At 36.8% G+C, this 27,313-nt stretch overlaps 1 protein-coding gene across 1 annotated transcript; it reads right to left on the bottom strand.

Moving 5' to 3' along the window:
* Window positions 1-1,916: 1,916 nt before the first annotated feature.
* Window positions 1,917-26,268, bottom strand: LOC132191024 (uncharacterized). Its single transcript, XM_059606043.1, has 18 exons — window positions 25,820-26,268; window positions 20,624-21,360; window positions 19,073-19,340; window positions 17,596-18,952; window positions 16,143-16,369; window positions 15,370-16,039; window positions 15,187-15,268; window positions 15,020-15,067; window positions 14,140-14,337; window positions 12,457-12,976; window positions 11,525-11,684; window positions 11,355-11,416; window positions 10,622-10,716; window positions 9,477-9,590; window positions 8,666-8,731; window positions 8,104-8,201; window positions 5,205-5,623; window positions 1,917-3,409 (listed from the first exon to the last, which is right to left on the bottom strand). The coding sequence occupies exons 1-18, from the start codon at window positions 26,127-26,129 to the stop codon at window positions 2,187-2,189; spliced, it is 6,654 nt and encodes a 2,217-aa protein (XP_059462026.1). The 5' UTR covers window positions 26,130-26,268; the 3' UTR covers window positions 1,917-2,186.
* Window positions 26,269-27,313: the final 1,045 nt, after the last annotated feature.

Raw genomic sequence — 27,313 nt, 5'->3', positions numbered from 1 at the left:
TAGCTTTTTTAAAAAAAATTTCTTAATCATTTACATCCACCTCAACAAATATTTAACAAAATTTTAAATAAATAATTTTTTATTTTATTTTAACTATTCTATTGTTTGAAAACACCTGCATCATTCAATATTTAACTATCAACTTTTACTATTCAATTTAAAATATTTATTTATCTATTTTTATTATTCTTAAAGAAGAGAGAATCAAATTATTATTTTTATTAATTTAACTTATACATTGTCGAGCTACATTGAATTAACTAGTCAAATCCTTAGTTTAAATAACTTGTGGAATGTTGAGGTTACAAGGCTAGTCAAAATAACCTCATTTTGGCTAGCCCAATGTTATTTGGCTCTTTATTTTAACCATTCATTTTGAAAATTCCATTTAAACATATTTCCTAAAAAATTTCTTTATTTTTATTGGTAGGAGAGAAAATGTGAGATATCAAAAGATGTTTTGTTTTATATTTGGTGTGAATAGTGTTGGTAAGCATCGCTCACCAAATTTTCGTAAGCTGAATGCAAATCTGTTTGTTATTATTTTAGCTTTTTAGCTAGGCAAAATAACATTTTGTTGGTCAAATGAGATAATTTATTGTCATTTACATTTTACTATGTAAGACAATAAAGTAATTTGATACCATTTTTTTTTTTTTGGTAATAAACTGGTATCATTCATCAACAAGAGAGATTACAACAACAGGGAAACAAAAAGAAAAATACAAGCTTTATAGCAAAAACCGATCTAGACAGACTTCAAGCACCTCCAAACGGGAAGGAGATAGTAACCTGCGGATGCAGCCGATGAAAGTTGCAATGCACTTTGATGGATAAAACTATCAGAGGTAAGAAAACCCATTTAAACTTAAACCTACACAAGCTTTCAAGGAAATTGTGAAGATTAAGAAGATACATTACAAGGAAAAGGAGATAACTTCCACAGTCAGAGGGACCGAAACCCAACCAAATCAGTTTAAACAAAAACCAACAAAAGAACACAAAAGATTAAAACACATAAAATAACAGTGTCGGAGGATGGCAGGGCGGAGGATAACAGAGTACGCCGGCAGAGGACTTCGTAACAGGTCGGCACATGTGAGACACGCGCCTGCACGTGATGGCCGGAATGAGACGTTTCTGGTGGCAGCAGGTAGTGGAGTAGCCCAGTGGTGTGGTGGGGTGGTACGTGAAGGCCTGAGGCTTCTTGAAATGGATAAATCTGATTTTGAAAAAACCAAATCTAAAGATTTCAAAAAGAGAGCGAAACAGACGCTTGAAGCTGTTGGAGGAGGTGGAAACCTTCAATGGTGGAGGAGAGACAAAGAGGCCAAAAGTGCCTTCAAGAAGGCAGTTTTTGCCTCAGAAAAGGCAGAAAAGAGAGGGGGGAGAAGGAAGTAGGGATTAGAGGGGGAGGAGGAGGGAGTTTCGGGCAGGCAAGGGGATACTTTGAGGAGAGAGAAGCGAGCTTTAGCTGTCTGTTTATTAGGGTTCTTTATTTGATACCAAATTCAGAGCACTTAGTTTCATGCTTTTCCAAGGGTGTCCCATCTTGTGATTAGACATCATATGTGAATATATACACCTAATACTGATCATCACTGATCCTAACACTTTCCTTTGAATTCCAGAAATCAAAATATTATTGTTACAATGTTGGAAAATGTTGTAGTTGGGCTTGCTCCATCAGCCACAAAAGATTTCAAGTCAACCTTTAAAATCAAGGCATTAAGTCAAAGTTCACTTCTTTTTTTTTTTTAATTTTTAATTTTTAATTTTTTTAGTCAAAGTTCACTTCAAGTTTCAATATATATAGCGTTTGCGCCGCTTGAAACTAGCCATCTCAAAAAATTGGGAAAGAATGGTAATTAATAACAAGTTGTGTAATGCTGTGATATGTAATCAAGACGTCTGTATTAACCAATCGTCTGCATTAACTGAATAGAAATTATAAACCTAAAGGATGCAGTACATTTCAAAAGATAACTCAACCTTTGTAAATTGATCCAAATGCCAATAAAGACCGTGGCTTCACAAATGGCAACTTGCAAAGGAATCGAACCGAACCACTATACAGTTGCAGCTCTCAAACAAGCAAAGCCCTATAATTTTTCCTTTTCCAGTTCCTTTTTATTGCTTAAGGTGTTATAAAAGAAAAAAAAATCTATAATTTAACCTATGTGTACCTAGAAGCCAGTCAATCCAGAAAAGTGTTTACTCATGGCACGGTCCTTCCTGTAATGATTGCTTCTTCCCCCTCCTCCCCTCCTTCCCCTACCTCTGTTGTGATTCCCCAAATTCCCCCTCACTTCCCCCTCAGAAGCATCAGACTGCTTATCCTGCTCCTCATGAGACTCCCTTGGTCTTCCCCCTCCCCTTCTTCCCCTGCTGTTCGCGTTCCCCACATTTCCTCTCCCTTCCCCCTGAGAAGCATCAATTTGGTTATCTTGTTCCTCGTATGCCTCATTCAGCTTTTCCACTGCACCAAGCGGAAGGTTGCCACCTCGTCCAAGGCCATAAATCAATTCTTTTTGCGCCTGAGAGACTAGAGATGCCTCATTGCTATTTGCAGCTGCAACTGAACCTGCAACTTTGTAACTGTAGTTCTTACCGTCCTTGACAAAGAATTGGGGCTTCTTCCTGGAGCCCCATTTTGAACTAGCAGCATTTTGAGCAGAGCTTTCAGTCTGTGTTCCCCAAGATTTCCCCAAATTTGAGCTCATTTTATCACCTAGAGTCTCATTTTCCTCCACTCCCGTCTCCCCTACACTCAGACCCAGATCATCAAAAGAGTCGTCATATTCATCTTCATACTCATATTGTGAAATAATAGCACCAGCAATTGCTGAATCCTTTTCATTTCTGGTATCAAGGATATTCGAATCAGGCAACTTAGCTTGAGACTTCCTAACATATCTCCCAAGAGAAGATGAGGATGAAAATGAGGGGCCCTCAACTGGTTGATCCCTACTCACAGACACCGTATTAGTGGATGAAAATGTTCTAGATTCAATCTTCCCTTTTGGTAATGTAGATTCCACTAGTTTCCCTTTCCCTTTATCATTTGAGCTCACAGTGGAAGAAGACATGGGCATTGGGATTGAATCTAGTGAAGTGTCCAAGGACTGCAGATCTTCATGGAGAGTTCCTTCCAGAATCCTCTGAATCACTTCTTCTGGATTCTGGTTATAAACTTCAAGACAGGCAGCAAGAAACCCTTTACCATAATCAGGGAAGAGGTCCTTTATCTGACAGATTCTGGACTCCATTATTGCAGCATCTTCATCCATCTGCACTTTGTTGTTTGCCAAAGGGGTTCTTAAAGAGGGTGGCTCCTTAATAATTGCTTTTGGAGAAAGCATCAACCCAGATAGATACTGAGACTGTTCTTCATCCATGAATATCCATCCTGCAAAAATTGGTTCAAGGTGTGCAATCAAACTTGAACATAGCCCAAAAGAGTTATGCTGGCAGAAATGAGAGATGAACCACGTATGGTGAGAAAATTGTTATATACACAGGATGTGTGCATCAAAAATATTCCAAGTGAATCAAAAGGGGCAACAATGTTACACCAAATGTATGTATGATACTGGCAAATGGGGCAGGTTCTTTACACATGTTACAGAAAGCGGAAAAAAAGGTATGAATTGCCTACAAATTATCTAAATAAAAGACCAATAATTTTATTATGTGAACTAAAAGTATCATTATTTTCCAATTTATTAAACAGGGGAAAAGAAAAAGAGTAATATTGTAACACACCTCGATCCCATGTTGGGAAAATGAGGAGTAGTTTATAAAGATAATTATGAATGCTAAGCCCCACATTACCTAGTTACTAGGTGAAACTAGGCTTTATAATCAATTCTAGAAAAACTCAAAATTGACTAATCCTTTTGGGGTGATAGGGTAGATGTGGCTCACGCTTTTTCCTGTGTCGTTACAATTATAGTTTTGTGAAGAATGAAAAACAATGTGTCGAGTATTTTGCAATAACATTGATGATTCTAAATAAACAAAGAATATTCAACCCATAATATCTTGCCAACATGCTCAGATAATCATCATAACGCAAGCAAAGAAATGATATGCAATCAAGCACCGACAACATTTGCCAAGCAACCAATGGCCATCAGGTCAAAAATACTGCCCATTAGTTTGGAATAACAATTGCAGCAATGGCCACATGCGAGCGAGCCAATTTAACTCTTATGGGTGTTGGACCTTCCCATACAATGCACAGCAACTTAATTGATAAATTTTCTGCCAAGAAAGTTCAAACAATGTCTATGCTACAATTTCCACAAGTCAGTAGTCTCCTTATAAGGTTAACAGTACATTTGAATTTCTCCCATATCAGCAGGTTCCACGGTCTACAATATTAAGGTGCTGTTCTAGAGTCATCATCCCATCCAATAATTGGAATGTCCACTCCTCCATACATTCTGTTATATTTTCCAGTGAAAACACCAGCTAATCCAATTTGAGGAAAACCTAGCACTTTCCATCAAACAAACAAATAAAGCAACCACTGGACCCTTTCCAGGCCAGTAAGTTTGTGTACCTTTGGTTAAAAGTTTGTAGGAGATGACAAAACAGGATCAAAGTTTTGATGATCACGAGAGGACAGTAGTGAAATTAAAGTGTTTCTTCTTCAACACTCTCTACCATTGAACAACTGCTTTAGACTATATTAATGCACCTAATTTTCTTGATTTTCTTTCGTGTCCTGACTAGGTATTTCTCTTGTATACTTTTTGCATCTGGGTTGTGCCTTTATTTTTTTTATTTTTTTAATATAATCTCATCTACTTATAAAAAAGAGGCATTTTGGACCACATGCTGATATGGCATGTTCGACAATATGCTTGTCTTCTAAAATCAAAACAGAATATCCCTTTTCTACTCAATCCAGAAACTGATGGAGACTGACATACACATTAGGGACCACAGTGTTTTATATTTATTTTAGAAATTTTTTAAATACATATATTAGACTCACATGTCTACATGTATTCTGATTTTGTGAAACCAAAGATATATCACGTCAACAATACAAGGACATACATACAAAAAGTGTCAGTCACATCAGAAACTATCATTTAACATTGAGGCATATTTAAAACTTCAGGTATTAACATGGACTAACCAAAATCATGTATTAATCCAAAATAAACTTAGCAAGCATAAAAAGCACTAACCAGTATTTTGTAAACTCTCAAGTCTGCTCATTACATTGTAAACCTTCTCAACATTTTGAAGAAACGTTTCCTGGTGTTCATTCTCCTGAAATTGTAGGGAAACTCCATTTATTTCCCTAAAAGTTTGAACTATAATATCTGCCCTTATGACAGGATCCTCCACATTGGCTGGAAACATCTTTGTGGCAGGAGGAATGGGGAAGCTATCTTCAAACACTTCATCACTTAGGTGGCAAATTTCCAATAAATTCCAGCCAAACTTGACTATTCTCATTGATAACAACTTCAAGCTTATAGCAATGTCAGATATCATTCTATCTTCCCTTGCTTTAAGGATGATTCTGAATCCCCGCTGTAGAGATGGTCGCAATGAATCATGCAATCTCGCAAGGGTGTTTAGCAATTCCTCATTCCCAGAACTGCATGAACAGAGAAACTTCGTATTAGAAGGAAACATGGCTTTCTCTGTCTTGGGTTAAGTACTTTATTAGTACCTAGGTTTGCACATTTTTATTTTTTCCCACTTGGGGTTCAAATCCTATCATAAATAGTACCTGACTTACGGTAAAAGACCAACTTAATACCTCCGCAGGGACAGAATCACCCTTTGGCTTTTGGGGGGTGGTGGGGGGAGGGTGGTTCCCAAATTTTTTATATTTTTTATTAAAAAAAAGACCTTTAAAAATTAACTTTAGCCCCCCCAATAATTTTTTTTTTTAACTTTTGCCCCCCCCAAACTAAAAGTTCTTGTTTCGCCCCTATACCTCCGTTAGCCCAAACTAACGTAATGCCACATGTCGCCACATAGAAATGCCATATGTCCTAAAGATATTCAAAAACTAAAACCTTAAAAATAAAAAAATTTGGGGTGGCCAGACCACACCATTTTGGCCAATTTTTTTAAGAACCAAGAAACCCTGAGTAAGTTAAGAACCAAGTGCCAGAGATCACTAGTGTATTCGCAATGGATGAGAAGGTGATTAATAGCCTTCTCATTCTTTTTGCATGGGCAACACTGGTTAGCTAGAGAGACCCGCCTTCTAAGGTTATTAACCATGAGGATTCTACCCTTTGTAGCTGTCGACAAGAAGAAAGCAATGCAAGGGACCTTAACGTTCCAAATACTTTTCCAGGGAAATGGACAATGCTCACTTGTCTGTAACATTTTATAATAGCTCTTCACTACGAAACCTTGGCTGCTAGTTGGTATCTACAACATTCTATCCACTTCCCCAGATGAGTTTTTGAGGAGTATAATAGATTGAGAAAGGAATCACAAGATTACACTTCCCAATCCTGAACAGCCCTAACGAAGTTCAGATTCCAATGGATAAGAAAACTAGAGAGATCCAAGCAATCTAATACAAAGGCTGCTTTGTTACAGGATATAGGATAAAATTATGAAGATCAGTACTTAAGAGCCTCTTCTTCGCACCACACGCCATGTAGGTGACAAAATTGGAAAAGACCTCCAACCATTTCTAATATTCCTACAAAGACTCACCCCATAACGTCTTCAAGCTTCCTTTGAACACCAACCCCCTCTCTAAATCCAATACTTCATTACAATCACGTATCTCTATAGTCATTTATACAGAACTTTGTTGAAATGCATGAGATTTTTTATCCCCCCCGCCCCCCCAACCCTCTTCTCTAGGGCCCTAGAGAGCAATAGTTTTCCAATTCACCAAATGCCTTTTGGACTACCTGCCTGGACCATTCCAAAGAAAGTCTCTCTGAATGCGCTCCAATCTCCTAGTTATGCCTGCTGGTAATGAGAAGAGGGTTATGAAGTATGTAGGAAGACTGGATAATGTACTCTTAATAAGATTAAGGCCCCCTCCCTTAGATAAGAAGATCTTCTTCCAACTAGCCAACATTTTTTCCATTTTCTTGACTACCCCATCCCAAATGGCTTTTAATTTAAAAGAAGCACCAAGAGGGAGACCCAAGTGTTTCAGAGGAAGATAATATATGCTACAACTGAGAATATCAGATAGCTCTTCTTTATATCTGGTATGCAAGAAAAACACCTAGCTAGAAGGAAAAAATAGAATAAGAAAAATCATGAAAAACTAAGCACATTAGGACTTGTGGATATATTTACAAAGTCTCTGTCGAAATAAGATGGAATTGATTTTTTCCATGCTAGGCTTATGTAACACCTCAATCCTACATTGGAAAGATAAGCCGCCCACATAGAGTGCGTGGTTTATAAAGATACTTATGAGTGCTAAGTTCCACATTAATTCCTTACTAGGTGAAACTGAACTTTATAAGTGATTCTAGGGAGCTTCAATTGCAACTTGACTAATCATTTTGGAGTGATAACCTACTTATCAAAAAAATTTTGGAGTGATAACCTAACACTTTTCTTGGGTTGTTACAGCTTATATGATATATATGCTCTAGCTTTAGAGGAAGTATTAGAGTGATGAGGCGTCCCCTTCTGAAAGGTGGTTAGGTCTTCCTATGAGGTGTGATAGTAAGAGGTGTCCCATTGAGGTATCCTAAACCTAGAACATTATATTTACTCCTATAAATACTAGTGTACGAATGGATGAAAGAATGAAGGATTTTAGAATCACTTTTCTTCACATAATTAACCAAATAAACGGCTATTCTTTCCTCATTCAGAAGGTTTCACCATAGAAATTCCTGAGGTAATTCAACACGTGCTGAAGATATAGCCATCAGATGCATTGCCATACAAGACCAAGTGAGGAGACAATCACAGTTTTTCCTTCACTATAACTGATTGTTGACTCCATCAACACTTTGCATTGGGAAAACTCAAACCAATCCCACACATAAACCATAGGTCTATGATATAAAATATTCACGATCTTTCACACTTGAAAAAAAAAAAAAAAAAACAATTCTAGTAGTAAAAAGGTACCTTAACTCAACAGGGCAAGAGAAATATAAAGCCGCTGGTTTGTATGCAGTTACAAAAGCATCCATGGATACAATTGCATCATTTATGAAGTCCATCACCTATCAATCAAAGAAAATAATTGAGTGGCATATAATCATGCACCTGCCATTTTTGTCACAAAACGTAGAAAGAAATGGATAAATCTAAGGCTCTACTTGCTGCATTGGAAGTCAATCTGTGACAAGAAAAGTACATTTTTCATCCACTTACTTCACTAAATGAGCAGCTTAACTTTGTTTCATAGAAATTAGAAATACTTTAACATGTTATACTGTGTATAAAGATGTGACAACATTTTCAATTAAAAATTTGACAGGCAGTTAATTTGACCACGTTGTCTAGCATGAAGCAAACTACAAGTTAAATACATATGGTTTGAAGCTATATTTTATTCTGCATCTCTTCAAGGATTTATTTTGTTTTATATTTTTTTTATATATATATATATGCGTCTCTTCAAGGAAATTATACATCTCACAAGAAGAAGCTACATTCCCTTAAAGATAGAATTAAATAGAATCACCTCTAAATAATCAGCATGAAGTTGACTGGATCCTTGGTCTTCAAAGCTTCCAGAGGAAAATAGGGCCTGTTGTAATGTTTGGCAGAAACTTTCCATTATGAATCACAGATATCTAATCACACTTGACTTAAAGATACACTTGTAAGAATTCCCCCAAGGAAAAGAGATCATGGCAAATAAAAATGCCCACCTACACTAGCATAACTAGTGCAGTTTAAACAATATTTGTTGTACAAAAGTATGAAATCTGATCATGGAACACTAATTCTAACTTACCGATTGATATTACATTTACCAATAACTGATAACATTGAAGAAAGGTATGGACTCAACTATTCAGCCACTAGAAAGCATCTCTTGTAGTAAAATACTTATCTAAATCCTAAAAGATATATAATTCAAGTGATAGTATATATTAATACTTATGGGTCTGATATATAATTCAAGTTATAGTATATAATCCTAAAAGATATATATATATATTCATTTTGAACTTTTCCCAAAAATTACAAGAAAATAGAAACAACAATGGGTCCTTACAAAAAGTGGGTCAAATGAGCTTAATAAGCCAGATGATATGTTTGAACTTTTCATAGGCATAGAAGCGTAGAAATTTCCTGAACACCTTATCAACCTCTAAAGTTACAAAATTAGCATGTAATTTATGACTGATGAGATATATATGCAATACATACAAGAGCTCAACAAGTCTGCAAGCGCAGCCCACAGTAAATTATACACAACACTCAGCAAAACATATAACAATTTTGGGAAATTCACTTTAGAAGCTTGGCTGATTTGGAAAGAATACCTGCAAAGATGAGCTGCAGCGTTGATTCATCGTGTGGACAATGCTCAGAAAATGTGACATCACTGCAGTTAAGTTATCATGGATCCTAGGCTGGGCTTTCAAAGCATTTGCAACCTGGAGAACATAAGTGTAACAGACTATTCAATGAAAAATTATCTTTTTTTATTTTTTTAACAAACATTATGTTGAAAGATCTCCAGTCAACTCGAAAGCTGGAGGTTTCTCAAACATAAAGTCTAGCCCAGTTGACAAGTTTAGAACAAACAAGACTTCAGAGTTTAACTGACCTTGTTGAGGGCAATCGAGCCAATGTAAATTATACTCAATTCAATTTGAAAGTGGCAGGCTTTTCAGATTTAAATCCCAGCCCAGTTAAGATTTTTCTTTTGGTCAACAGTTGACAGGTTTAATGCAGCAAGTGTTTATACCAACCCACCCTGAAGCCCTAGGACATTTCAACACATTGAGAAAGATTTCTCAGTAACTCATCATCTTTGGAGATTTTCACACTTAGTTTAATCAACCAACCAATAAAACCCTACGTTGGCAAAAAGAAATGGACTTGTTATTCATATAGAACCCTATATATTAGCAACCAGATGTTATTCACATCATCATGGCTTTGTGGTATAACTTCCACTAACTTAAGGATCCGGTCCATCCCTCAGAATTTCTCTATTCTTGGATATAATTATGTGGCTTCTCAATAGACACACACACACGAAGGGAAAAAAAAAAAAAGAAAAAAAAGAGAGAAACTAGCAAGCAAAAAAAGAAAGAAAAAAAAATTCTAAACTAAGACCAAGGTTCAGGCATGGTTCCTAAGCATTCACATTTTTTATCAATGAGAAACCAAAAGGACAGGCACTCACAAATCTCAGAAAAATTAGTGTCATTAATCTTGCTTTTCATAAGAATTAGAAAAATTATTTATATTTTGTAAAGCAGGAACAGTAAAGACATAACAATTGAGATTATTATAGTCAACATTATTAAACATTTAAGGCAATACTAAGCATGAAAGAGTTCGATGCAATAGAGCATCAAAGGAAAGGCAAACAATATAACACTTTTCCTGGTCAAAACTTTGTTTTCAAGTGTATCAGAAAACAACCTACTGAGCAATCTTCTGGTCAAATGCTTACCAATATTCTGGTCAAATCTTCATTTTCATGACAATAAATAGCACATATATCTAACAACTTAGGCAAGTCCAGCAACTTCTTTTCCTGCAAAATAACTACATGCAGAATTAGTGAATAAAAGTGTATCAGAAAACAACATTGAAAATAGAAAAATACAAATAAGAAATCACACCCTAGACATCTTTAAATTTTTTCAATAAAAAATGTTAATTATTAGCAATAGCATTACAGATCCAAGAAAAACTTAGAAATAGCATTGACGCTTCGGCATTATCAGTTTATTAAAGCAATGATAGTGCACAGTTATTTCGGGTGATACGAAAAAACACTGGATGCAGATAAAATGATGGGATAAAATAGATTTATATGCACATAGATTTATATATTGACATAGACATTAAAGAATATGTGATAAAATAACCAAAAAAGAAGATTAAAAAAAAAAGACTGTCTTTTGATCTACATCTGGGTGCAGCTTGTTCATTAGTAGGCAACAAGGCGTGTGTCTCCAATGGACTCTTCAGCACTTCAATGCTCGACATGCCAAATCACATCGTTCAAAGAAAATATAGAAAATTGGCACGAACCATACCACATAGAATCACCTAACAAGGCCTTATTCAAATGATTTATAGGTATGCTAAGCCCACCCACTCTCACCTAACTTTTCAGTACCTTTGTCGACTAGAAAACAGTGCATGCAAAAATTTCAAATTATAAGAGAGAGAACCACCTTCATGATCTTTTGGACTAAGACTATCAGCAGCCCGAGCGCCAGGATCTCTATTGGAAGATCTGCAACAAAAATAAATTCCGAATAGTTGGTGATAAGAACAGAGAATGTGGAAGAAAAAAAAAACATATATAATGATCCAAAAGAGACCAATAAAAATTCAAGCTTACATTCGATACAATACCATAAAGACACGGCGGCTTAACTCGAGCTCTCCAACAATGATCCCAGCAACTATTCCCTTGGCTCCATGATGAGGGAAATCATACCATCTGCTCCTAAACTGTAGGAAGCTATCAAGAAATTCATGCAAGGAAGTGTCCCTAGCCACTGAGAATAATGGGGAGAGAAAGAAACAGTGAGATTTACTCAACAAGATAACGAACACAATCTACATCCTATTTTTGATAGGTAATAAGGAGTTTTATTGAAAAAGAAAAAGAGAAGAAAAAGCTACATCCTACATCCTGATTATTGAGACCAAAACATATTTCTAGATGAAACAACATAATCTCTTCCAGAGCATGGAGCCAACACGTAAAATTTTCAATATGGTAATGCGATTGCGGTAACCGTTACCAAAAATAACGAACACAATCTACATACTGATTATTGAGACCAAAACATATTTCTAGGCGAAACAACATAATCTCTTCCATAGCATGGACCCAACACGTAAAATTTTCAATATGGTAATGCGATTGCGGTAACTGTTACCCTACGAAGGCAGATAATACCCTCCTTTTGTTATTCTACCATTCATAAAAGCAATCACCTCCAAATGCAAAACAACTATCGAGTAGAACGCAAATAACAACCAATATGAAAGACCACATATTAATAAAATGACTCACAGCCCCATTAGGATTCTCTATACAAACCAAAACAGCCAACCATGATCGATTGCACCAACTTGAGAAGTAACACTCGCATCAATGCCAATATTAGTATCAATTTTAATTCGAACACCCACCATTTCATCAATTATACAACAAAAAACAAATATTGTACAAATAAAAACAAACGAAACATACAACTACAAAGTTGATATATTGCAAAAACTTTCTCAAACTTCAAAAAACACAACGATAATAAGCGGTACCTTCTGTCCAGAAGTTCCTAGGGCTCAACTTGAGCAATCGAGACAATTCTCTGTTCAAAAGATCCACAACTCTCTGAGACTCCACGGGGTCCAATCCACCTTCGTTGGCGCCGAGCCCAGCCGCCACCGCCTCGTCTTGGGGTAAATAATTTACGAAATTGCCGCCCTGAGCTCTGCCGGACGACACCCACTCTCCGTTCTCCCCCATCCGAATCCTACTCGTCGACGGCGCCTCGACGCTGGAGCTCGCCGTGGCGCCATCCGATTGCTTCGAAAGCGATTGTCTCAGAGAAGTTGAGAGTGTAGGATTGGAGTTGGGATTTGGGTTCGGTTCTTTTGGGCTTGAGCCCTGATTTTTGGGTACGAATTTCTTCTGGTTTTTACCGAAACCCTCCTTGTTTCCCTCTTGCCTGTTGCTACTGTAACGATTCGACATGTTTACCCGATCAAATTCAGTCGAGAGAGAGACGGAGTGAGACGGGAAAGGCGAGTAGAGAATGCTGAAACCGGGGAAACCCGATCAAATTGTGTGACGACGACACAAATTTTTGGTTCGTAAGTTGTTTCTCACAAATTAAACATGTCAATTTTAGAAATTAATTTATAAAAAAAATTTCTTAAAAATCCATTTGTAAAAAATTTTGTTAGCGGTTTTACCAAAATTCTGATTTTTTTTTTCTTTTTTGGACAATTTACCCCTCTAATATTTCAAAAATTTTCAATTCAGACTCCTCGTTACTAATTTTCGTCTAATTGGACGAAAATCATCCTGTGGAATTTTGATGTCCTCTATTTTAATTTTGCTCTCATTAAAACCTATGAAATTATGAAATTACCCTCATTAAAACCTATGAAATTGAAGGTAATTACATAATTTCATAGGTTTTTAATAAGGGCAAAATTGGAATAGCGTGCATCAAAATTCCACGTGAGAGATGATTTCCGTCCAATTAGACAAAAATTAGTAACAGAAGATCTGAATTGAAATTTTTTGACACATTAAAAGGATATATTGCCAACTTTTAAATATTAAGGTTCGAATTGAAAAATTCCTGAAACTTTAAGAGAGTGAAGTGAATTTAACCCTCTCTCTTTTGTAGAGACTTGTTTTATTTCGATTTTGACTATGGTACAATCTCATTACATGTTTTTTTTTTTTTTTACTTGAAGTTTTACCATTTCGATTAGAAGAATTAAAGTGACTGGAGAAGATAGTTAAGATGCACAATGCAAAGTAATATTCCGTTTTTTTAACGGTGCCATGGATATTTATCTTTTGCTGCAATTTTCATTTCCTCGAGGACAATGGCAAAAGTGAAGTAAATGTATACGCCGCAGATTGTAAGTAGGAAGTGTGCTTTTCAAAAATGTAATGTAAGATCGATTTGTGTAGTAGTTTGAGCTGATTGGGAAGAACTTTGAGCTGTAATATGCAAGAAATCAGAGTATTCCCTCTACCTGTGATGGCCACGTTTGAAATGTATGCAAAAGAACGAGAAGATTGCTTCACCACAAAATCTGTATCAAAATTTAACACTCCTAAAAGCTCAATACAGATCACAGCAGGAGATTGAAGTAACTAACTGAATTTCATAAGCTTCTAGTCAAATTCTATATGCATGACTTGAGATGAACATCTCTGTTCTAAGCTTCCACCCAGTCGAACTATGAATATTATTATGCCCATTCCAAGTTTGTTTCCTTGGGCAAAACCAAAGCAATGAGGCAATCCGATGGATTAGGAGCGATCGAGAGCATGGAACATATATCGTGCGAGTAGGGAAGTATGAAGAGAAGTCTTGCCCATATGGACTTCACAGCTGGAATCTTGATTACTCCTGCACATTCCCTCTGCTTCAAGTATGATATGAAATCCTGAAACTGCAGAACAACATTTTTTAAGACTAAAGGGTATTTGCACCTACATCTATCTAACTCGTATTACAGAATCTGGGTTTCCATTATGCTTCAGACTTAACAACACACATTATATCAGGACACCGAGCAAAGCTAAGGAGTTGAATGAATGCAATATAACCGATCTCTCCTTCTAGCTAAATAGAAAGTAAATTTAGAAAGGCCAGTTATGAAACTGGGAATTGCATAAGCACAATTAGGACTCTGATTTAAAGATTTGGAGGAGAGATCAAAAATTCTAAATGTTGGCCATTACCTAATTTTGGTCCTACCAACCAACCCGGGGCCATGACTGGGGACATTTGGATATTTCCTACCTTCAGCATTTCTGCATGAAGTGGCCACTCTATAAAGAATCGAACCCTCGGACTGGTGCTTAAGACATGAAATTTTTACTATTAGGCCAAACAGTGGCAGACTATCATAATCTTAGCATCATACTTGGCAAGAGCTTTTATGGTCACATTTGGTTGCTCTTTGGGCGATTCACAAAGTCTAAATTAATTTTACCAAAGCAACAATTATAACCGAGTCTTCACAGACACGATTTAATTAACCACTAGACAGAGATAGGGTCGGTAGCTTCAAGGTCCAATTACTTTCATTAAAAAACCGCAGAACCAAGATAAATCATCAGATAACTTACGCCTTTATGGTCGCCTGCAGAAGATGGGATCAGCTGACATACCTCCCTCTGCATCACATGTCAAAGCCATTAAAACTAAAATTATTAAAAGAGATTAACCAAATTACATGTGCACAACAGTTTACTCTCAACAGGATTCCCGAAGTCTTGAATATTCAAACACTCACTTTATGTGGCGGGGTACTAGTAAATGTTGATTTCACATGCCGGAAATCTGTGCGTTTGGTCATGTCTAATTTAGCAGGCCATCTGCACCAAGCATTAGCAAGAAAAACTACTATTAGAAATTAGTCCTGGTTCAAAAAAATTCATCCAATGAACAAGTAGATAATGGGAAATGAAGTCCTTACTCAGCTGGCTCAGAAATGGGGTTTGAATATTTGCAAATATCGGAGTCCAATCTATGTGAATAAACTGTGCAGTAATGAACCCCACTTTTACACAATGTACCTTGCCACTGATATTGTGGACCCTGTCCAGAACTTTCCATATTGGATGGTTCTGCAACAGGTGGAGGTGGAGGTGGAGGAGGAGAACTGGGTGGAGGAGGGACTGAAGGTGGTTGTGACTGAGGCAAAGGAGGTGGAGATGGAGGTAATGGAGGTGGCAATTCAGGCTGAGGAGGTGGTAGGGACGATAAAGGTGGTGGTACAACAGGTAACGAAAACATTTGGTCAAAATGCTGCATTGGAGTTCCTTGTATCTGCGCAAGTGGAGTCACAGAAGCAGGTACAAAAGGAGCAGCAACAGCATTACTGTGAAAATTATTAGGCATTACACCTGGAGAGACTGGGTTCAAAGGCATATGATGACTTAGACCCCGTGCGTCCCAGGAACTGTTTGGAGGAAGGTAAACAGGTCGCATAAATGGAGATGACTGAATTTGCTGTGGTGGTGGAATAGGAGGTCCCTGTGTTGCTAAGGGTATACATGGGATGTTCACTGGAGCAGAATGTAGTTCAATTTCAGGTTTCTGATACATCCACATTTGCTCAGCAGAACCAGAAACAACATGACCACCTAAAATAAAACCATTCCAAAAGAATCCTTCAGTAATATAGGGGAACAAAGGAGAAAGAACGACTTTTTTTTTAAAAAAAAAAACCTATCAATAATATATCACCTCCTTGAGAAGGATCCGGCACCATGTTATTATCATAACCATCAACTTTTCTCACCCCAACTTCAGGCATCTCTACACAACCAGAAACTGCCCAGTTTGACTGAAACGAATATCCACCCTGTGCTGTGTTTGCATGATTATCGGGTTTTATTCTGGGGGATACATGTTCCATAGAGGTGCTCTCATGTTTGATTGAGAAAGGTGCCAGATGGTGCTTCCCTGGTTGACTGTTCAAAGGAGGATAATTTACTAGGGGATAGTAGGGCTTAATGAAAGTATTGTCATCTCATTGAAGAACTAAAAGGGATGTAACAAGAAACATAAGCATAATTCCAGAAGTTCAAACAATAACTCCTAGCAGATCTACATACCATGCATTGCTTACAAAACCAACAAGTTTCTGAGCAAGACAGAAATAATCAAGAGAAATAAAAGATTTGAGCTCTTAGGCATTCTTCAATACTTACCTTGGTTTAGCTAAAAGGTAGGGAACAGGCTAAATTTAAAAGGGAAAAATAGCAAAGAAAAACAGCATTGGAACAAACAAGCCAACTGAAACGTTGGGGTGCAAAACTTATCAGAATATAGGAAAACCAGATACAACTTTCATTTAATATTAAAACCTGAGGACGATCAACAGGAAACAACAAATTCCAGTAGTAATCAAACAGACTCAGGATTTTTTTTTTAAAAAAAATTAGTACGTTACACATGCACTCGGTGGATCTTGAACCCACAACCACCCCTCATCCTATTCTTATGGGCGAAGAAGTTGCATTCCGGCTAGGGCTCAATGGCTGCACATATTCAGGAATTAGGGAAAAAAATAAGCATCATTCAGTGTCAAGAGGCCAGATTTGATGGAGCTCCTAGGTTCCTGCTCAAGAACTAGTTTTTAGATTATAATGTTGCCACCTTTCAACCCATAAGCATCTATGGCAGCATGACCACCAGGGTATATAATCCCCAGAATAGTCCACAGTTTACCAGAATAAAAATTAACAATACAGAGCACATAAACATCTACTTCCACACAAAGGATTAAATACAATTATTCCTTAGACCGATCAAAAAAAAAATGTAATTATTCCTTAGATTCATATAGTTTTTTGATTGGTAAGTTACACACCCGGTGTTCTTAAACCCACAATCTCACACCTTCCAAAAAAGTGGAGGAAGGCTTCATATTGTTTCCATTAGCTTTTACTACAATCTGGAGAGATCAATCTACAATGGACTATGGAGTATTACTCTATCCAAATGCTTTGTCAATGAAAGGAACTGTTTACATGCCTCACTAACTTATAAGACAAAACAAAGGAACATGCTAATAAAGGATAAGGAAAAACAATAAAATAAAAAATAAAACAAAAAAAAAGGTATTCCACTTAATTCTGCAATAATGATTCAGTACTAAAGGTTAATATGAAAGAACTGCACAGTGACTCCAAACCTGAATTCAATCTGAAAGAACACTCCAGGACAACTACGGAGATTCTTCAAAATTGTGATTGCTGCATCTACACTGCTGCATTCAACAAACCAACTACACCCCATCTGCATATTTGCTGGTGTCAACCTGACAGACCCTACATTGCCAACAGCAAGACTACAAATGCCCATTAGCTCATCATCTGTGAGGAATGGAGAGCTAGTATTAGGAAGATTAATCCAGAGAGTACTTGATGGCACTTTATCTTCTTCTCTCATCATAGTAGTACGACTGTTTCCAGATATATAGTTGTCAAAATAGCTTGAAGTTTGATTGATATTATATTTAGTACGTAATGATGAAAGCAAGGAAGATAAGTGAGACATCCTCGTCCTACAGCTGTCAGCAGGGCTTCCTGGTATGGTTCGAGTGTGAGGTGATCCAATACTACTGCCAGACATGTTTCCAAGATTATTGCTTCTGACGTCAACATGGATAGGCGCAGATCTTGCACCGTCTACAAGAGGAATTGCAATGTTAGCTGGCCCCACATTTAAAGGCATCCGATAATTACTTCTTTCCTTACGATGCTGTCTGAGATGGGCCATCACAGAGGCAGCTTCTTCAGGAGATTCAAATTCCATTAGTAATGCACCTTCACTACTAAACTCAGTAACCATGTACGGACCCTTATTATAAAGCACTTTCCTTGATTCATGCAGAATCTCATCCTTGGCCCATTGGCTTGAAATATTTCCGACATAAACATGCAAACTAGAACCAACTGCAACACCATTCATAGCACCCCTAGTTCCCAACCCTACATCCACGAACTTTATATGCCATGGAAAATGCCGTCGGACATACTCCCGAGCCTTTAAGGCATCAATGATGTTTCTGTACTCAACCAAGGCAAATCCTTTGATTGGAAAGAAAACAAATTGTTCTAAAGGACCAAACCTCTCAAACTGAAACCGTACATGACCTTCAGATGTATCAGGTCCTGAAAAACCCACCCAGAGCTGTTTAGAAGCAGAGACAATATCCATAGCTGCTGGGTCGCCATCAAAGTACCAAACAATTGGAGTTGTTGTGGAAGTGCATGGTGTTGCCAAGTGATGTTTAGGAGATGCCAAAGCATTATGTATGCCTCCACTGGAGGACCTCATTGGAGGTAAACTGAAATCCATATTTGAAACCTGATTCTTCTCAACTTGAAAAAATTTACTTCTACTTTCAAATGAATTACACCTGAAGTCTAATGGTGTTCTTCTGGCAGGTGAAAATAGGTCCCTGGAAGACCTTCCATGCGACAAATCTCCATGCTCACCAGACTCAGAATCGATGGACCTCGGGCCTCCAATATCATGAGCAGAACCTGCATTTGAGTGGCAATCAGATCCAAAAGGAATTATTGCGGTGCAAGGTTTGAAATATTTATCTGAAGATTTATCAGCAAAGATATCAACGCATTGCCAATCATGGACATTTAGAGTACCTTTCTTTCCAAATAGATCACTGGAGTGTTCATGTTGATTAGAGATCCTAGGCACAATATATTGCTGATTAATATACTTCGATGGATCAGGATCATCCTCATCACTATCAGCCAGACTGTCTTCTACAGACATTACTTTTTTAAATGGTTGGATGATTCCTTCCATAGCAGATGTAATTTCTGAAATACTATTAGAAAATGATAAATTAGTTAACTTCTTGTGCTTTGTGAACATCCATCTCAGCAACGATCGGTCTTTTCCCAGAACCTGCATAAAAGAAGCCCCAGTGAAATGCATTATCATTCAAGAGCATAATCACAACGGAACATGCATACTACAAAGTCAACAGAAACTTTGAGAATGATTTAAATCGTCTTATTAACAACCACAATTTCAATAAACTGTGTTTTTCTCCTATACAATCGACCGTACTGCAAAACCAAGAAAGATATGATATGCACCAAAGCAAGGTCGACGTGTTTTTCCATAAGGAAAAAAAAAAGGTGAAGAAAGAAGAAAAGGAAATATGTTAATGATAACATACTAATGGACACGGGCAAAATTATCATCTTGTCAATTGCAACAACAAGAAGCCAACTAATTTCAGAAACCAATCAGATTTAGTAAAAGAATATACGCTAGAAGTACATATAATTTATGCACATTAGAAATATGTAAACATACATATCTTATCAAATAAAAGACAAAAACGAATGTAAAAAAATAAAATACTAGTGGACACGGGCAAAATCATCATCTTGTCAACTGCAACAACAAGAAGCCAACTAATTTTCAGAAACCAATCAGATTTAGTAAAAGAATATACGCTAGAAGTATATATAATTTATGCACGTTAGAAATATGTAAACATACATATCTTGTCAAATAAAAGATAAAAACAAATGTGAAAAAAAAAATATATCTGAAGTCATGAGCAATTCCATATTAGTACATTTGTCCAAGCAACATACTTCCTCTTTTCAGGAAAATATGGAATTGAAGATCAATTATGCCTAGCTTAAGGTGCAGCAAATTCATTTTTTCCATAGGATTTACCATCCATTATAGAATCAAATACATTATATGAAAAAATCAGAAAGAGAAAGGAACACATTGCAATGAACCAACAAATAAAGATTTAATGAAGCCACCAAACTGATACTTAAGAGAATAGGGGGAGAGAGAGACAGAGACAAATCTCAAGTGCTACATATAGCAAAAGAGTTGTCTTTACCTGAAGCAATTAGTTTAGATTCACTGTTATTTTCCTTTGCTGAGGAAAATAAAAAACTTCTACCAGAATACTAATGTACATATGCTTATGTATATAATCAAAGATTTAGGTAGTAAATGTTAGCAGGATGTAAGTGAGGTATATAAGACTCCCACTATGACCTATTATTTGCACTTCTTTTTTCCCAAAAAAGAAAAATGAAGTAATGGCATTTGAGATACGATAACGCACAGAAATGTAAGGTACATAACGAAAATAAAGTTCCAATCTAGCAGCCAAAAATATTTTCTCGCATAAAACAAGAATTAAGAATTACCATAGCCAACAAGCAACTCTTTGGAACAGGTGATGCATCCCCTAAAACATGGTTGCCATCTGATACTAGCTCCTCACTGCCACCCTCACTGCCTCTGGTGCTTTTGTAAAAAGAAACTGTGCATGATTTTGATTCATCACTAGTTGTATCTGATACAGGAGCCACATCAAGCCTGCTTGTGACCTGACTCAGAAAAAACTGGCACTCTTTGTTAACTCCCTCTGCAACACTAGAGTTGAGGAGCTCAAAAGAGGCAGCAAGCAAGTTTTTAGGGCAACAAAAGAAAATTTGTAGTAAACTTAGCACACGGAACTTGGATAGTTTTATTAAAGAAGATACATCTTCATCTGAAAAGTTTTGCTTTAGCTTCGCAAAGATTTCAGCAGAATCTTGCATCTTCAAAATTTCCTTATCAACAATCTGAAAGATATCCTTTCCCTCAAGGGAGGATATGAAGAAGGTAAGCACATTCTGAAAAACTGCAGAGCAAATGCCTCGGATGACAGATGATGTTGGTGCCTCTGAAGAAGCAGTGCAACAGATATCTACTAGACCAAGGATACAGGTTTTAGCAGTTTGAAATGCAACCCCATCAGCATCCTCTCCTCTATTTATCACTGCCAAGCTCCAGTTATGCATGTTGATAACAACTTTTGCTGCAGCTTCAAGAGCAGTTGGACAATGTGATGCATATCGAGGAATGAGATCAGCCACTATACGTTGTACACTTGTACAACCTGCAAAGCTAGCAATAAACATAAAAGTAGTCAGTTTTTTTTTCTCTTTCTTTTCTTTTCCTTTTTTTTTTTTTTTGGTGTGGGGTGGGTTGGGGGGGGGGGGGGGGGGGGTTTGCTGACGTGGTAGATATATCAAAACCTCTAGTTCAAGCACAGAGATTACTTAAGTTGATTTGGCTAAAGAAAGAATCATTTTCACAAAACAATCTCTAATATTCATTTTATTCAACCGAAGTGGGCTCAGTACTTTATTCTCCCACTAACAGCTTGACAGGATGATAGACATATGATGTAAGCATATTAGTGCTGATAGATGATATAGGCAATCTGACACCAATTACCACGCAACTCATTTGATATAATTTGATGCAAATTTATGCAAGAAAGAATCTACAAGTACACAAAAAAGTCAACATAGCTAGATCAGAGAGCAGCTGCAATGGGCTTGAGAATAGGAGGGCCCAACGTTATAGCTGCAAACCAAAGTGGGAACTAAATATGCCCTTAGACAAAAAATAGAGAAATTACAATATTACTTAGAAGTTCTTCACAACTCAGGAGACTAGAAGTTTTTTTCATACACAATTTTTGTTTCTTGTCCAATTGGACCAAAGACATTGATGCTAGTTCACATTCATAACAACAGACTCTAGTACTTCTCCCAACGCCTGAGGCCAAAACCCTGAGTTTCGGAAAGTATTAAAGACTATGATTTTGTAGGACACTTCCCCTATGAAAATTTGGCATCCTAGAAAACTGAGGACACAACACTTTGCATCTACATGTATCCAAAACTCTTTTTTTTTGATAAGTTAAAAAAAAGTGCCATCACTGAACTAAAAAAAGCGCAAAACTTTGAGGGTGCTATGCTTTTTTATCTTATATAAATATAGGTAATATGAGAAACTATATTTACGATTACCACCTCTAACTACCAACAAATTTGTAATGTCCCTCCTAATGTTTCAATTTTTGCAATGTCTCCCCAATCTACCATTGAGGTTGCGATGTCCCCATTTTGAGACCCAAAATGGAAATTAAAAAAAAAAAAAAAATCAGGATTTTTTTAAAAAAAATTTTGTTTACCAGGATTATTTAGCAAAAATTAAAAAAATTGGGGAGCATTGTAAATTTATGGTTAAAAAGGGGGGAGTGGGGGGTAAATGTACTTCACCACATATATATTTACTTGTTAGAACCATCGTATTGATGTCCTGACTATAGAAGAGTTCTTGAATATGTGCTCTTTGTATATTCTGTACAGGTTCTCTTGTATATATTTTTGCACTAGTGTTGCGCTTCTCTGCGCTTTTTCAATAATATTCACATTAATTATCAAAAAAAAAAAAAAATTTACGTGTCAAGTATAACCGTACAATATGTGATTCTTATGCATATAAACAAGTAAAATGCTACGCAATTGTTAGTGCCTCGTTTATTGATGATACTTTGATTTTCCTGTGATGCAAATTCTGAACAACTACAACAGTTGCAGTGTATTTTTATTATATTTTGAAGCTATTTCAGAATTTACGATTAATTCAGCAAACGTAGAAATTGTTCCTATAGGCGAAGTAGGAGATGTATAAGGATAGTGGCCCGTATTCTTGGTTGTAGGGTATCTTCGTGGTCAATGAAGTATTTGAGTTTGCCATTGGGTGCTTCTTATAAAGCTATATCCATTTGGAATGGTATTACTGAAAAATGAAACATCAGTTGGCTGGCTAGAAAAAAAAAAAATCCTTTATTTATCAAAGGGTGGTAGATTGACTCTGCTCAAGAGTACGCTATCCATTTTACCTACTTATTTTGACTCTCTTCCCTATTCCAGTGGGCAGTGGCTAATAGGCTTGAGAAACTTTAGATGGATTTTTTATGGGATGGAATTAGGGATGAGCTTAAATTTCATTTAGTGAACTGGTTAAGGATTTGTACTCCAATGAACTTAGGTGGTTTGGGAGTTAGATATCTGATTCAATTTAATCTAGCTCTTCTGAGAAAATGGTTGTAGCGGTATGCTAAAGAGAGAGACATTATGGAGATTGGTGATAGAGACTAAACATGATAGTCTGAGTAAAGGTCAATGATTTAAGGAAATAACGAGGCCATTTGGAGTGGGAGTATGGAAATTTATAAGGGGCTGGAAAATGTTTTCAAAATTTGTTAGATATGAGATGGGTGATGGGTTAAAAGGTTAGTTTTTGGTATGATGTATGGTGTGGGGATAGTCCATTGATGATATCTTCTCCAAACTTGTTTAGTATTGCGCGTAGCAAGGTTGCGTGGGAGGCGAATAACTTGCAGTTTCAAGAAGGGAATATTCATTGGAATGTAATTTTACTAGACAGGTTCAGGATTGAGAGGTGGAGGTGATCTTATCTTTTTTTTGAAATGTTGTATTCTTTTTAAAGTAAGACAATGAGATGGGGATAGAATAGGATGGAGTCCTTTCAAAAGGAGCAAGTTTGAAGTGAAATCGTTTTATCAAGTGTTACCTAGTCTGAATGGATCCCATTTTCCTTAGAAGAGTATTTGGAGAGTTCTTGTTTTATATCACATAATTACTTATCAAAAAAAAAAAGAGTATTTGGAGAGTCAAGTCTCCCTTGGGGGTGGCATTTTTTGTGTGGACAACGGCTTTAAGGAAAATATTGACGTTGGATAATTTAATAAAGCGGAATGTTTTGGTGGATGAGTGGTGTTGCCTGTGCAAGAAGAGTGGAGAGTCCAGTGATCACTTGTTGATTTATTGTGAAGTAGCAAGAGAGGTATGGAGCTCTATTCTTAATATGTTTGGTGCTGATTGGGTTATACCTAGACAAGTGAGTAATTTGTTAGTGAGTTGGGGAGGTTAGGTAGGGCGTGATAATATTATGGAAGTATAGAGGTTAGCTCCATTGTGTTTAATGTGGTGCCTTTGGAGAGAAGGGAATGCTTGGAGCTTTAAAGATGTAGAGACTTCGGTGCTAGAGTTGAGGAGGATCATGTTCAACACTATATATTTGGATATCGGCACATTAAAATTTGCTTGTTTCTAGTTTTGCGGGCTTTTTGAACTTTTGTTCATCTTTTTCTTTTGATTAAGGGGTTCTCTTGTATACTTTATGTGTACTAAGGTTGCACCCCACTACGCTTATTTTATAATATTGAATTACTTTTTGAAAAAAAAAAAAAAAAAAGTCATGATTATTGGCAAAGCCACATTTGTGTTGAAACATGAAACTCATGAGCATGCCTACAATTGATAAATTAAGGTTCATGGGTAGAGGGACTACAATGGAAGTTAAAATTCTAAAAATTAAAGTAGAGATCACCATCATCTTCCCAAAAGAGAAGCAGGCACCATCAACAAGCCAAATTCTAGATGTTAGCTTCCCTATTACAGAGTGAAGGTTGGGAATTAGGAAACTAAGTACGCTTAATTCTATGATGTTGGTTAAAAGCTTGGAGTGTTATGCAGCTGAGAGGTCATCTTTGGAGGTGTTTAGTAGAGATTAACTATGGGGAAGAACAGGGACCGTGGATGTCAGCTATTATTATGGGTACCCTTGGTTCAGTTATGGAAAGGTATTAGAGGAGGCTGTAAGGAGTACGCAAAATTTACAAAGTTTGAAACTGGAAATGTGGGGTTTGTCCAATTTTGGCATGCTGTGTGGTATGCAGATGAGCCGCTTAAGATCCTTTACCCTGGGTTAGTCCAAATAGGACTTTTGGAGTAGAACTGCCTCTCAGTAGGCTTTTTTTTTATTATTATTTTTGATAAGTAAGGGAGGTTATTGTATAAGTGATGTCTGTTGAAGGCAGCTTTTCTGGGTTCTGTATATTTGTAATTCTTTGGGTTCTCTACAAAAAAATATATATATATATCTTATTGAAAGAGGTTCTCGTCCAACTTCTTAAAGTATGCAAAGCAAAATGAGCAGCAATCATCCAATTATCCATTTCCCAACAAATAATAGAGTTCTGTAGCAAAACAAATTTAGGAATTAAAGAGGGCAGGAGTCGAAGGGGTTACCTGCACATCAATAGAATCCTAATCATGAAAGTTTCAACAGAAGCTCTCTAATATTGTACAAGGATTTATTAAAAATGAATTATATATGAAATCTCGGTTTTGTTGCTTTGGAATGGGGAAATCAAAAGAAAACGAAAAGAAATAAGCAGCAAATTACGTCAAAATAATATGCTCACCACCAGTATATTTACTAGTAGTATACATAGTAATGCGAGAACAAAAAAAGCAGCAGTCAATTAAGCTTCATCCCATCTAATTTTAATTCCCTTTTCTTTTCTTTAGTTTCTCAGCAACCAAACGGAGCATTAATTGATATTCCCTCAACATTTCTTCCACCAAAACAAGCTCCAATGGCGAATTTGAAGCTTCACTCATTCGAAGAAAAATATCTTGCAACCAAATTCACAACAATAAATAAGGAAGCCAAGAGGGTAAAACCCTAACCTCTGGAAGCGGTAATGAGAGAGAGATAAGCCTGCTCGATGTCAGGCATGGAAGCAGAGTCTTTCCGCGAGAGGCACATCCTAATTCGCTTATAGCATTCATAAACGCTTCGAATCTCGTCTTTGTTCCTCCGCCTGATCAGAATTTCATCCTGAGACAACCGCGGTGGTGTTGGCGGTGGAGCTACGGCGATCTGCTGTTGCTCGTCTAGGGTTTGTTGTGGCGGTGCCTCTGACGGTGGTGGTTTAGGAGCTTCTGATAGGGTCTCGTATAGCCTTCGTTTCTTCGGAGGCTGCTCCACCGAGGCCATGGCCAAGAGAGAATTTGGAAGTTACGAGAGACAGTTCAAACGCAGTCTCGCGCTCGCCTTTTGGTAAACATGCCACTGATGCCAGGCAAAATCAAATGTTATGTGATAATCACGTTGCCCTTTTGGTCACTGTTGGATTTTTTATTCCCCTCTTTGCCCTTCGTTTACTCGTAATACAATCCAAAAATTCCAAAAGAATTCTCTCCATTTCCTTTAAAATGGAATCGGTTACGGTAAGGTAAAAATAAGAAGGTAAAATGGTCTTTTCAATTGATAGGTTGATTTTTTGATTTGGTTTTTGATTTTTGTAGATTTTTTGGTTTTGAGTTTTTGAAAATGAAGGAAAGAGAGAGAAAATAGGAAAAGAAAGAGAGGGGAGAGGCTTTAGGGGTAACGAAAGATAAAAGATTGTGGGGGAGTACAACAAAATGGAGAAAGAGAAGAGGAGAGGGAAGCTGGGGGGGGGCGGGGGAGAGGGCAACCAGCGATGCTGCTGTCTCTCATATATGCTATATATATATATATTATTTTAATTGAAAAATAATTTAAATTAATAAATTTTTTAATAAAAAAAAAAAAGGCCGAAATTTTTGTCGTGGCAAAACAGCCACGTCAAAAAATTTTCACGTCAAAAATGTTTTTGACATGGCAACACTACTACGTACAAAAATTTTGACGTGGCATTTTTAGCACGTCAAAAACTTTGTTGACGTGCTAGAAATGCCACGTCAAAAAAAAAAATTTTGACGTGTTACTCCCGACACGTTAAAAGTTTTTGACGTGTCACTGTAGACACGTCAAAAATCTGAGATTTTTGACACCCACCCTTTTGACCGTTGATAAACGTCAAAAACCACACGTCAAAAACTCCTGGTCAAAAATTTTCACCATTTTTGTAGTGTACATTGTCATTATTTTGGTAGTTTATGGAGTAAATTGTCGCAATTGATAGTTTGAGTGGTAGATTGTCATTGGGATGATAGTTTGAGGGAGTTAAGTGGACTTTACCCTAAAAATAAATAATAAAAAAATGAAAATCATTGATATTTTGGTCTTTTTAGGTATTTCCGTTAGAAGTTAACAGCTAAATCTGACGGAGGGATTCAAATTGACTGCAATTGAAAGTGCAGGGGTTCAAATTAAGAGGTTTTAAAGTTTGAGGAACTTATCAAATCGCGTGGTAA

The sequence above is a fragment of the Corylus avellana genome, chromosome ca8 (assembly GCF_901000735.1).
Source record: "Corylus avellana chromosome ca8, CavTom2PMs-1.0".
NCBI classification, from domain to species: domain Eukaryota; kingdom Viridiplantae; phylum Streptophyta; class Magnoliopsida; order Fagales; family Betulaceae; genus Corylus; species Corylus avellana.
The sequence above is the reverse complement of the archived record's forward strand: the minus strand, read 5'-3'. Positions and strand labels throughout refer to the sequence as shown.

What these genes read in the sequence shown, in the direction of transcription:
- LOC132191024 (XM_059606043.1), bottom strand. Translation starts at nt 26,129, where the DNA reads ATGGCCTCGGTGGAGCAGCCTCCGAAGAAACGAAGGCTATACGAGACC. An exon ending in TCTCATTACCGCTTCCAGAG is followed by an intron (nt 21,361 to 25,819) that starts GTTAGGGTTTTA and finishes CTAGCTTTGCAG; the next exon opens with GTTGTACAAGTGTACAACGT. An exon ending in GCCGGATCCTTCTCAAGGAG is followed by an intron (nt 16,040 to 16,142) that starts GTGATATATTAT and finishes GTTTTATTTTAG; the next exon opens with GTGGTCATGTTGTTTCTGGT.